The sequence below is a fragment of the Sarcophilus harrisii genome, chromosome 5 (genome assembly GCF_902635505.1).
Source record: "Sarcophilus harrisii chromosome 5, mSarHar1.11, whole genome shotgun sequence".
Taxonomy (NCBI): Eukaryota; Metazoa; Chordata; class Mammalia; order Dasyuromorphia; family Dasyuridae; genus Sarcophilus; species Sarcophilus harrisii.
This window is the reverse complement of record NC_045430.1, coordinates 65,504,888-65,517,072: the sequence shown is the minus strand read 5'-3', so window position 1 is coordinate 65,517,072 and position 12,185 is coordinate 65,504,888. Positions and strand designations below refer to the sequence as shown.

At 34.1% G+C, this 12,185-nt stretch overlaps 1 protein-coding gene across 2 annotated transcripts in view; it reads left to right on the top strand.

Moving 5' to 3' along the window:
- Nucleotides 1-12,185, top strand: part of ANKRD16 (ankyrin repeat domain 16) — a 33,603-nt gene that overhangs the window by 8,242 nt on the left and 13,176 nt on the right. For both annotated transcript variants that reach the window (XM_031939980.1, XM_031939981.1), the window contains exons 3-4: nt 6,654-6,696; nt 10,243-10,351. In XM_031939980.1, the coding sequence (XP_031795840.1) occupies nt 6,654-6,696; nt 10,243-10,351 (152 nt within the window). The remainder of the gene's footprint in view (nt 1-6,653; nt 6,697-10,242; nt 10,352-12,185) is intronic.

Here is a 12,185-nt window from a genome sequence, read left to right as displayed (position 1 = left end):
GTAAGTAGTCAAAGACCAAGCTTGCAAGCCTCGGTAAATGGGAGAACGGTAGTATACTCTACAGTAACAAGGAAGGGAAAAAGAGATTTGGGCATATGAAATTTAAAATGTATGAGACACTTAGTTAAAGATGCCTGATAGGCAGAGACACAAAATTGGAGGTCTGAGAATCATTTACATGGAAATGAAAATTTAAATCATGAGAACAATAAGATTATTAAATTTATAAAATTAAATAATAATAGAGAGGAGAGTACGATATATAATATAGATTTGGAAATGTGTTTTATGAAGTGCTCATTCGATAATTTTTCCCACGATTTTTCATTGTCTACAGATAAATTACAAATTTCTTAGCTTGACATTCAGAGACTTCCTTAATCTACCCCCAGCTTTTCTCTCCAATGTTAATTTTCTCCTTCTTACCTGATCTTAGCTAAAAGGCCAAAAAGCAATAGATCCCTCTATTTTCAAATAATTACTTTGTTCCAGCCAGGCTGGTCTATTTATTGTCTCCCTATATACCTTGCTCATGATTGCTTTTCCTCTATCTGAAGTTAAATAAATTAACTCATATTTTTTTCTGTAGCTACCTAAAGCCTATCTATCCTGTAAGACTCAATATTAAATCTTAACTTAGTTAATTTAGTATTAAAACTAGGAAATTAATTGTCCAGTATAATATTATCTAATGTTTGTTGGTTCAAATGATGAAGTTAGGTTATTGTAGGGTCTGTTAAACTATAATTGCTGAGATTCATTTCATAGCATCTGGCTTGTGATTCCTATAGCCTCTTTTATACATATATATACACATACATTATATATATAAGAGTATATAGTTTTTACCTCTTAGAATTTTGGAATTACAAATGCATTTACAGTTATACTCTGAAAATACAAATTATTAAATATTATTTAGTATATATATGCATATACAGTTATATTATATTTACAAGTTATTTTATATTATATATTAGTTATATTAACAAATAAGACCTTGATAGGAATTTCTGAAGATGGAGAACTAATGTTTTTTCTAATTCCTATGACTTCTCAAATCTCTCCAAAAGAGAAATTATGCACCAAAGATAAAACATTTTCAACTGTATCCATATCTAGAACATCCAAAACCTAAAAGAATTTTTTTTAAAGCATGAACTAACAATCACTAACACTGAGCTCACCCAACACCTCTCTCCACTTCCCACACTACCAAAAATAAGGCTGCATTATCCAAAACCAAGTGCAGACACTCCATCTATATAGACTATAGAAATTTGCTTTATCAGCCACAGTTCCTCAGGTGCAAAAGTCAGCCAGGGCCACATCTCTGAAGCACCAGTACTCAAAGTTCTGAACTTCTGGTGCTGGAACATGCAACTCTGTAGCCTCAGCAGAGCAACAGTGCAGTTCTCCACCAATCCTAAGAGAAAGAGCACAGCATCCAGTTGGGGCCAGTTCTAACCACTCAAAAGTCACTTGGGAGAGATACCTAGACTGATGAGCTATGAATCATGGGAGGAAGCTGAAAAACACTTTAAGAGGCAGCTCCTAGGGTAACTACCATAAGAGGAGATAGAGTCAAAAAGTGGGGAAAGTTGGGAAAAATAAAGGGAAAAAAAACCCTAAAATTACCAAAAAGTTCAGGAAAAAGAAAGCTCCAAGATCTTGAACCATAGAAAAGTAAGTCACAAAAGAAGGAAATAATGGCCTCCAGATTTAAATGTAAAAAAGGCAAATAGTTAATGCATTCTTTATTGCTCATAATGCAATTAAAGTAGAAATTGGTTCAGGGATCACAAACAAATGATACAGACCTAAATGGGGACTTAACAATGAAATCTTAAATAATGAGTGAGTCATAGAAATTACAGAAAAATAATTAATTGAAAGAACATGAAGATAAAACAACATACTAGAATTTGGGGGATGCAGATAAGGCAGTCCTCGGGGGAAAATCATATCCCTATAAATTTATATTAACAAAATAGAAAAAGAAAGGATTAATGAACTGAATATACATTTAAAAAAATTTTTTTAAAAATTCAACAATCCTAAAACAAACAGAAAAGAGGATATATAGAGAGAGTAAACATATTCATTCTGAAAATTAGAGTAGAGATAGATAAATTAGGGGAAAAAAGATAGCAATGATAGATAAAACTAAAAACTGTTTTTTTAAAGTCTTATAAAATTAATAAATCCTTATTCTGATTTTTTTTAAAAGTAGAAAATCAAATCAATAAAATCATAAATAAGCAATGTGAAATTACAGCAAAACCAGAAGTTAAAAGAATATATATATATATATATATATATATATATATATCATGCACAGTCATATGCCAACAAAACTGAGAACATAAAATAGAGGAATACCTTTAAAAATATAAAATACCCAAAATATCAGAAGAGTAGAGAGAGATTATAAATAGCCCCATCTCAGAAAATGAAATAGATTTAGCTGTAAAGGAGTGACCAGATTTAAAAATGCCTGATCCTGATGGATTCACAGAATTAACTTTTAAAGAATAGTTAATACCCATATCTCACAAATTATCCTTGAAAACAGAGAAAGAAAGCACTTTTATCTGAGTCTTTTTATAGGACAAATATAGGTTTTTTTTAAATTTATGGAATAAAACAGGATTTCCATAACATAGTAAAATAAAAAGATGATTGTACATGAAATTGCAAATCTGCTATGCTAAACTTGCTATTCCTTTCAAATATACAACAAAATTATTTAAATTTATTTTTTTCTCCCCCCCCCCAACCCTAGCCATGGCTATCATTAGACACAAATAGGTTTATTTATGTACAGATATGGACATATAACTATTAAATACATATACATATAATTATTCTGATATATTTCTATTAGTTCTTTCTCTGGATGCAAATAGCATCTTAATATTTTCTTTAAAGTTAACTTGGGTATTTGTAATAGACAACTTATTTGCTCAAAGTTATTCTTAAAATAATATTGCTGTTACTATATACAATGTTCTCTCATTTCCCTTTTCATTATTTCATGCAAATCTTTTCATGTTTTTCTAAAATCATTGAGCTCATCTTTTCTCATAGCACAATAGTTATTCCATTACAATCATATATCACAACTTGTTCAGCTGTTCCCCAATTGATGAGCATCCCTACAATATCCAATTCCTTGCCACCACAGAAAATGGCTATAAACATTCTAAAACATATAGATTCTTTTGTTTTTCTTTTAATCATCTTTGGGAATAGACCAACTAGTGGCACTGCTGGGTCAAAGTAGTTTAATAACTTTTGAGTATAATTACATATTGCTCTCCAAAATCAGTAGTAGAATCATTTTACAATTCCACCAAAAATTAATTGGTATAATAAATATAGTGTTAATACCTAAACCAGGGAAAGGTAAAACACAGAAAGAAAACTATGGACCACTAATAAATATTAACTCAAAAGTTTTAAACAAAATTCTATGAAGCATTCCATTTCTATGAATGGAAAATTATCCAAAAAGTCATTCAATATGACCAAGCCTTATGTTAGGGTTACAAAGATGTTTCAACATTAAGAAAATAATCAGAGGCAATTGGATAGCACAATGGATAAAGCACCAGCCCTAGAGTTAGGAGGACCTGAGTTTAAATCCAGTCTTCCAATTACAAAATGTTCTTTAAGGAATTACAAAACAGCTAGAGGAATATTCAATGCTCAATGTTTGGCTATGCCAATATAATAAAAATGATAACCCTACAAAAGTTAATTTATACTTTAAAAGCTAAATCAATAAAATTACCAAGGGGATATTTTATAGACCTAATATTTTAGAATATAAAATATTAATAAAATTCATTTGGAAAAATTAAGTATCTAGACTATCAAGAGAAATGAATAAAAGAAGTAGGAGTGAAGGGACATTAGCACTTCTAAACCTCAAACTATATTATAAAGCAGTAGTCATCAAATCCATTTGGTATTAGCTAAAGAACAGAAAGATGGCTAAATGTAAGAGGCTTTCCCCTCCTCAATTACCTTTTACCTATCTATATATGTAAATGTCTCCCCAATATAATGTAAGCCATTTGAAAACAAGGATTTTTGCACTTTTGCCTTTGTATCTTCAATGTCTAGCACAGTGTTTGACACACAGTAGGGTTCTAAAATGCTTTTGGTTGACCCTTTATTACCATAAATAATTTGATGAGAGGTAGACAACAAGACAAGACAAGAAGGATTCAGAAACCATAGAAATCAATAACCCAGTGTTTGATAAAGTAGAACACATACATTACTTTGAGGAAAAATTCCCTCTTTGATAGAAACTGCTCCGAAGACTGGAAAATAGTCTGGTAAAAATTAAACTTAGACCAAAACCTGATATGCCAGGCTCCATAGCAGTCTAAATGAATGATGTTGTTCAGTCATTTTAATTGTGTCCTCTTCGTGATCCATTTGAGGGTTTCTTGATGAAAATACTGGAGTGCTTTGACATTTCCTCATTTTACAGGTGAGGAAACTGAGGTAAACAGGGCTAAGTGACTTGTCCAGGATCAAACAATAAGTATCTGAGGCTGGATTTGAACTCAGGTTTTTCTGACTCCAGGCTTGGCTTTCTCTCCACTGTGGCACCTACCTGCCATTATCTAAATGGATACCTGTTTTAAATGTTAAAGATTATATTAGTAAAAAATTAGAAGAAAAACAGATCACATGTTATAGCTATGAGTAGAAGATGTATTCTTAACTTAATATGAGGTAGATATAATTACAAAAGGTAAAATAGATACTTTGATTACTTGAAACTGAAAAGCTTCAGCATAGATAACATTATTGTGTGAAAGATTTGAAGAAAAGTGGTCAAAAGAGAAAAAATATTTGTAGCAAATTTTTCCAAAGGATTTGATATTCAAGATATATAAAAATTAATACTTATAAGACTAACTATTCTGCAAGAGATAAATGATCAAAGCATTCACAATCACATTTTTAAAATATTCCAAATCACTAATATTAAGAGAAATGCAAATCAAAACAACCCTGAGATTTTATTTCACACCCTTCAAATTAGCAAAAATTACCCCGAAATAATAACAGTAAACGTTGAAGGGGTTGTGATAATCTACACATGCTAATACATTGTTGGTGGAGCTTTTTAGTTATTGAAAAGCAATTTAGAATTATGTAAATAAAGTGACTAAAACGTGCATTCCATTGAACCAGAGACTCCATTACTGGGCATATCCCCAAGGATGCCTCTGATGAGAAAAAAAAATCTTCAAATGAATTATGGCAACACTTTTTATGCTATTCAAGAACTGGAAACAAGGTGATGCCCATTGATTAGGGAATGACTAAATAAAGGATGCTATATGAATGTAATAGAATATTACAGTATAGAAAGAAATTATGCATGTGATACATACTGAGAAGCATGGAAAGATCTATATAAACTAATGCAAAGTAAAGCAAACAGACAAAAAATACCTTCAATCTAAAAGTCTGCAAGTATTGCATGTTGCACATATTTTTGGAGTTTTTCAATTTATCAGTCAATTGTGCTGAATTTTTTTTCTTCTCTAGAAAAATATTATGTTATATAGAATGGTTCTCTCTTGGAGGGGAAGGAAGATAGAAACTTGGGATAATCATAATAATAAAAGAAACAGAAAATAACAATGCAGACTTTTAAAAGAGAGAGAAAGAGAGACATTGTTTCTCTTTCCTTATGGAATCTGAGTTAACTTTCATATTTAGAATCACAAGAATTTTTTTAAAATTATTTAAGCACTTCTATAAACTATTTGATTCCTTGTTTGTGAGAATAACCCAAGGAATTCTTCTGGCATTCCTCCTGAACTCTCTGGGAAATTCCAATAAATTCTCATTGTGTCTTACTTTTTGCTTTCACTCTCAAAACAGCCAAGGTTTCCTTCTTTTTCTAATAATAACCCCATAGATAAAGTGAACTTAAAAAGCTCCATAGAAAAAAAAATCTTCCTTGTCCCCATATTGTTGGCTAATCTTAAGGACATTTCACTACCATATTCTCAACCATTTCTACCAATTCCCAGTATCAGATCCCAAGACATAACACACCCATCAGTCACCATCTGGAGCCTAGGAAGAGGAACTTCTCCAGCACATATAAAATGATATTTTTCTATACAAAAAAATAATCTTGAAAGTCTTCTTTAGATCTGGCACATCAACCCTGTCTGGGGAACTTGAAGCATTATCTCATTTTGGATGCAGTTTCTACCACCATGTCCAATTGAGTATAAGAAATGACTTTCTAATAAATCCTTTGGATGCTTAACTCTTGTGCACTTCTTTCTTTTTCTTCTCCCAAAATAACTACAAAATCACTCCTTTAGAAAGACAAGTGCTGCCAAATGAAGGTATTGAAATGTTTAAGAAAGTCTAATCATCTCATACTTATTTTTAAATTCCTTAAACCCAGCAAGTCCTCATCCTGATGATTTCATTGAGTCTCTCTAATTTATAGGTAGAATTTATCTACATTTCTAAAACTGACATTTTTCTCATATAAATGGTAAACTGCAAGGAATTAGGACATTAAAATTTGGGGGAAGGAGTTTGTTGCTGAAATACTGAAAAGCTCTAATTTTTTCATTCTTTCTCCTCAATACCAGCAATGCATGGCTGCTTAGAGGCAGTGGAGGTGCTTCTTGAGAGGTAAGCTGACTTCTGTTTATGTGCTCCCAGCAATGAAGCACAAGTGGTCTGAGCTAGGTAGCCAGGGCATATGGAGCAAATTTGTCATTTGATTAAGAAACCTAAATCTAAATTTTGCTTCAGACACTTACTAATTGTGTGACTGAGCAAGTCACTTAAACTCTCACTCTCAGTGCTCTAGGCAACTCTAATCACTGTAAGATGCAAAAAGTTAGCCTGTCAGCATGGGTGGAGAGAGGAATTCCCTACAGCAATGAAATCCCATGTCTTAGAGCATCCCTCTTTCCTCCTTCTGGTAACAGAAGTAGCAGACAACATGTCCCATTAATCACCATGCTGGAGCCTCCTAAAAGGAGGAAGCTTCTCTAGCAAATGTCAGAAATACTGCCAATTTTTAGATTTGCCACATCAACCTAGATTGGGGAACTCCTGAAGCATTATCTCAATTTGGATGCAGGATTCTATCACCATCTTCATTTGGGTATAAAGAGTGCCTTTCTGGTCACCTAAGGGCATAAAAGGTCCCATTCACTTGGGTCCAGGACCTTAAGACTTCAAGGATGCCTGAAGAATCACCAAGGACAAACCTGGTGAACAAATTTGCTTCATAAGGCACTTCTCCCCATATAAGTTGAGCATCTTTGTTGTCTACCTCTCATCAAATTATTTATGGTAATAAAGGGTCAACCAAAAGCATTTTAGAACCCTACTGTGTGTCAAACACTGTGCTAGACATTGAAGATACAAAGGCAAAAGTGCAAAAATCCTTGTTTTCAAATGGCTTACATTATATTGGGGAGACATTTACATATATAGATAGGTAAAAGGTAATTGAGGAGGGGAAAGATACTAGCAATTGAAAGAATCAGAAAAAGCTTCATGGATGTAGCTATTCTAATGATCTTTATCCTAACTGTCACTCTTAAGAGACATGTCAACTTCTTGCTGCTAGACTGGCTATGTTTCCCCCTTCAAGATCCTAGAGGTAACCCTGAAGAGTATAAGTAATCTCTCATTCAATTGGTTCTAGCATTCACTAATGTGTTTCATTCTTTGGATCATCAGTTGAAAATCATTTAATCAGCCAGCCATCAGTTTTTTGGAAAGGGGTATTTAACCAAGCTGGTACACAGTTGGTACAATCATCGCTCCAAAAATATGTAATATACTCTCCAACAAGGAAGAGTGACCAACATCTGCAAGAAAGTGGGCCCAGCTTGGAGACCACAAGTGGCAAGGGGGTAGCAGGCTGTTCTTGGCTGCTGGAAGCCTTTTCTTCCATTTGGGGGTACCTCATAAGCATGGGGGATATGTATCCTGCCAGTCAGTGGTTCCCAGTATAGACACTGCTTCCAGATGATACCATTTAGAACACCAAAGAGAATATAGGAAGTCCAACATTCTGCAGCTTCTTCAAAACTAAAAGCTTCTCTTCTAGTAATAGGTGGGAAGAGAGGGAGGGAGGGGAAGACCTGGGGCTGTCACCCTGTTAGTTTAAGTCTGATATTGGGAAGAAATAAAGCACATACAAGTCACTGAATAGTTTAAAGGAAATTAACTTACCTCTAAACACAGGAGGGATGGGCAACAAAGATGCTTAACTTTTGGGGGTAGTCCCTTATCTCCCTATGGAAGCATAGCTGTTCACCAGGTATGATATAGTAATTCTTCAAATATCCACTAAGTCTTAAAGGTCCTGAACTCAAGGTTGGGACCTTTTATGCTCCTAGGTGACCAGAAAGCCATGTCTACATAGCCCAAAGGTATTAGGAAATTACACACAGCTTGAACCTTGTTATCATCCCTAAATTAATCAAGACCTGGCTTTGTTGCTTTTTAGGGCCTAACCCCCATGTTGTAGGGGTAGGAGAGGGGAAGTCTTAATACCTATTCTTTCCCCTGATACAGGTAAATAAAGTCTCTCCTTTTCTCTTCATGTCCCCACTCACCCCCACTCTCAGAGGTAATTCCTTCTCAGAGATGTGATGATAAACCACATCTTCCAATTTCTGAAAAAGGTTCCTATTGGAATTAATTTATTTCTTTTATACAAGACACAAAACATAACAAAACCCCATAGCCAATTGGAACAGGTGTCTTTCTTTTCTGGCTCAATTTCATTTCAATGAATGGCTTTCAGAGACTTTCCCATACTCAATGTCAGTTGAATAAGACTCAGTTCTTACCTAGTTAACATGTCAGGCTAACATACAGTTGGGTGGTTTCAATCCTATATTAACATACATTCCCTAAGGCAACCAGGGATTCTAATGGCGCAAGTAAGGCAGTAGAGCATTCCAGGCACAAGGGACAGCCAATATAAAAGCATAGAAATGAGGTATAAAGGGTATCGTTTAATAGTGGTGAGAAGGCTGGTTTGACTAGTTTGTACAGTATGTGAAGATGAATAATAAAGCTGGAGAGATAGGTTAGAACCAAATTATAAAAGTCTTTAAATGACAGTCAGACGGATTTTTGTTCAGTCCTTTCGTTTGTCTCATTCTTTATGACCTCATTTGGGGGGTTTCGTGGCAAAGATTTTGGGTGCTTATTTCCTTCTCCAGGTCATTTTAGAGATGAGGAAACTGAGGCAAATTTGCCTAAGATCACACAGCTAGGAAGTCTCTGAGGATATGAATTGGGGATGGGTCTTTCTGACTCTAGGCTCTGTATTCTATTCATTTGGCCATCTAGCTGCCCAGCAACAATAGCAAAAGAGTTTATTAAGTAGAGAAGTAAAATAATGAGATTAGTACTTTAAGAATATCACTTTGTCGATCATGGATGGATTGGAGTGCTATGGATTTTAATAGGGAGACTAGTTAAGAGGCCTTTGTAATCATTTAGGCCAGCAGTGATGAGGGCCTAAACTAAAGTTTTGGCTATATAAACTAGGGAGCAAAGGATGGATGTGAAAACATTTTGTAGGTAGAAACTACAAGATTTAGCAACTGATTGTATATATGGAATAGTGAGAAGAAAGAGTTGAAGAAAATACAAAGATAATTTAGTCCCCTTCACAAAAAATTAATAAAGTTTAGAAAAAGGATAGGTTTAAGGGAGATTAGATATCTTATGAAATACTGAGTTTGAAATATCTAATAATAAGTAATACAGGCCAGAGCTCAGACTTAGATCTGGATATGTAGATGGTAGCATGAGCTATAGAGAAATAATTATTAAATCCATAGAAACTGTTGAAATTCTCAATAAAGAAAGAGGACAAATACAAGGATAAAACAAAGGAATATACTATCTAAAATTATTTATATTTACCTTTTTAAAATGCAGTCAAAAGTACACACACTCTCAGAAATATATATAGGGAGTTCCCTGGAGTAAATCTTCAAACATTAAGTCTCCTCCATCCCTACTTTTAAACTACTCTAGGCTGGGGTATTTGGATAAAAATGCAGAGAGGAGAGCCCCAGATTGCTGTAGATAATTTGCATGTCATATAATCCTCTTATAGGTGATTAAAAAGTTGACTGGACATTGAGTTTGAAGCTACCATTTTCTCAGTTCTTTTTCTTGCCTTGATTCTAGGTGCCAGTATGAGCCAGACAGCAGAGATCAATGTGGTGTTACTCCATTTATGGATGCAATACAGTTTGGCCACATCAGCACAGCTCAACTTCTCCTTGAAAAACATAAGGTATGGATGCTATTCTCTTTCATGAATTTGAATCAACAAATTCAAGAGAAAACTGCTAGATGAGAAAGTCCATGTTAACAGGTTCAACTTTTGACAGTATTATCACAGTCAGAAAGACTTGCATAATAATAATAATAAGATAATACTACAAAATATATGCAGTCAATTTTGTTTTTCATAATTGAGGACATGTCATATGAATAAATCCACATGAAATTCCCAGCTCATCTTTTATACCACAGCTTCTTAGATTTTTTTCTACTCAGGACCCCTTTCTCCCTGAGAAATTTTTACAAGGATCCTGGGTATATAGGTATATAAAATAGGTATACACATAAAACATTTACTGATAATAAATCTTAATTTCATCACCCTCAGAAACTAGGCATTGATCCATACTTAACACCGTACACCAAGATAAGGTCAAAATGGGTTCATGACCTAGGCATAAAGAATGAAATTATTAATAAATTAGAGGAACATAGGATAGTTTACCTCTCAGACCTGTGGAAGGGGAAGGTCTTTATGACTAAAACAGAACTAGAGATCATTACTGATCACAAAATAGAAAATTTCGATTATACCAAACTGAAAAGTTTTTGTACAAACAAAACTAATGCAGACAAGATTAGAAGGGAAGCAATAAACTGGGAAAATATTTTTACAGTCAAAGGTTCTGATAAAGGCCTCATTTCCAAAATATATAGAGAATTAACTCTAATTTATAAAAAAATCAAGCCATTCTCCAATTGAAAAATGGTCAAAGGATATGAACAGACAATTCTCAGATGAAGAAATTGAAACTATTTCTAGTCATATGAAAAGATGCTCCAAGTCATTATTAATCAGAGAAATGCAAATTAAGACAACTCTAAGATACCACTACACACCTGTCAGATTGGCTAAGATGACAGGAAAAAATAATGATGATTGTTGGAGGGGATGCGGGAAAAGGGACATTGATGCATTGTTGGTGGAGTTGTGAACGAATCCAACCATTTTGGAGAGTAGTTTGGAACTATGCTCAAAAAGTTATCAAACTGTGCATACCCTTTGATCCAGCAGTGTTACTACTGGGATTATATCCCAAAGAGATTATAAAGAAGGGAAAGGGACCTGTATGTGCACGAATGTTTGTGGCAGCCCTTTTTGTAGTGGCTAGAAACTGGAAACTGAATGGATGTCCATCAGTTGGAGAATGGCTGAATAAATTGTGGTATATGAAAATTATGGAATATTACTGTTCTGTAAGAAATGACCAACAGGATGATTTCAGAAAGGCCTGGAGAGACTTACACGAACTGATGCTGAGTGAAATGAGCAGGACCAGGAGATCATTATATACTTCAACAACAATACTAGATGATGACCAGTTCTGATGGATCAGGCCATCCTCAGCAACGAGATCAACCAAATCATTTCTAATGGAGCAGTAATGAACTGAACTAGCTATGCCCAGAAAAAGAACTCTGGGAGATGACTAAAAACCATTACATTGAATTCCCAATCCCTATATTTATGCACACCTGCATTTTTGATTTCCTTCACAAGCTAATTGTACAATATTTCAGAGTCTGATTCTTTTTGTACAGCAAAATAACGTTTTGGTCATGTATACTTATTGTGTATCTAATTTATATTTTAATATATTTAACATCTACTGGTCATCCTGCCATCTGGGGGGGGGGGGGGTAAGAGGTGAAAAATTGGAACAAGAGGTTTGGCAATTGTTAATGCTGTAAAGTTACCCATGTATAAATCCTGTAAATAAAAGGCTATTAAATAAAAAAAAAAAAATTTCATCACCTTCACATCCAGTTATGTGACCCCCACA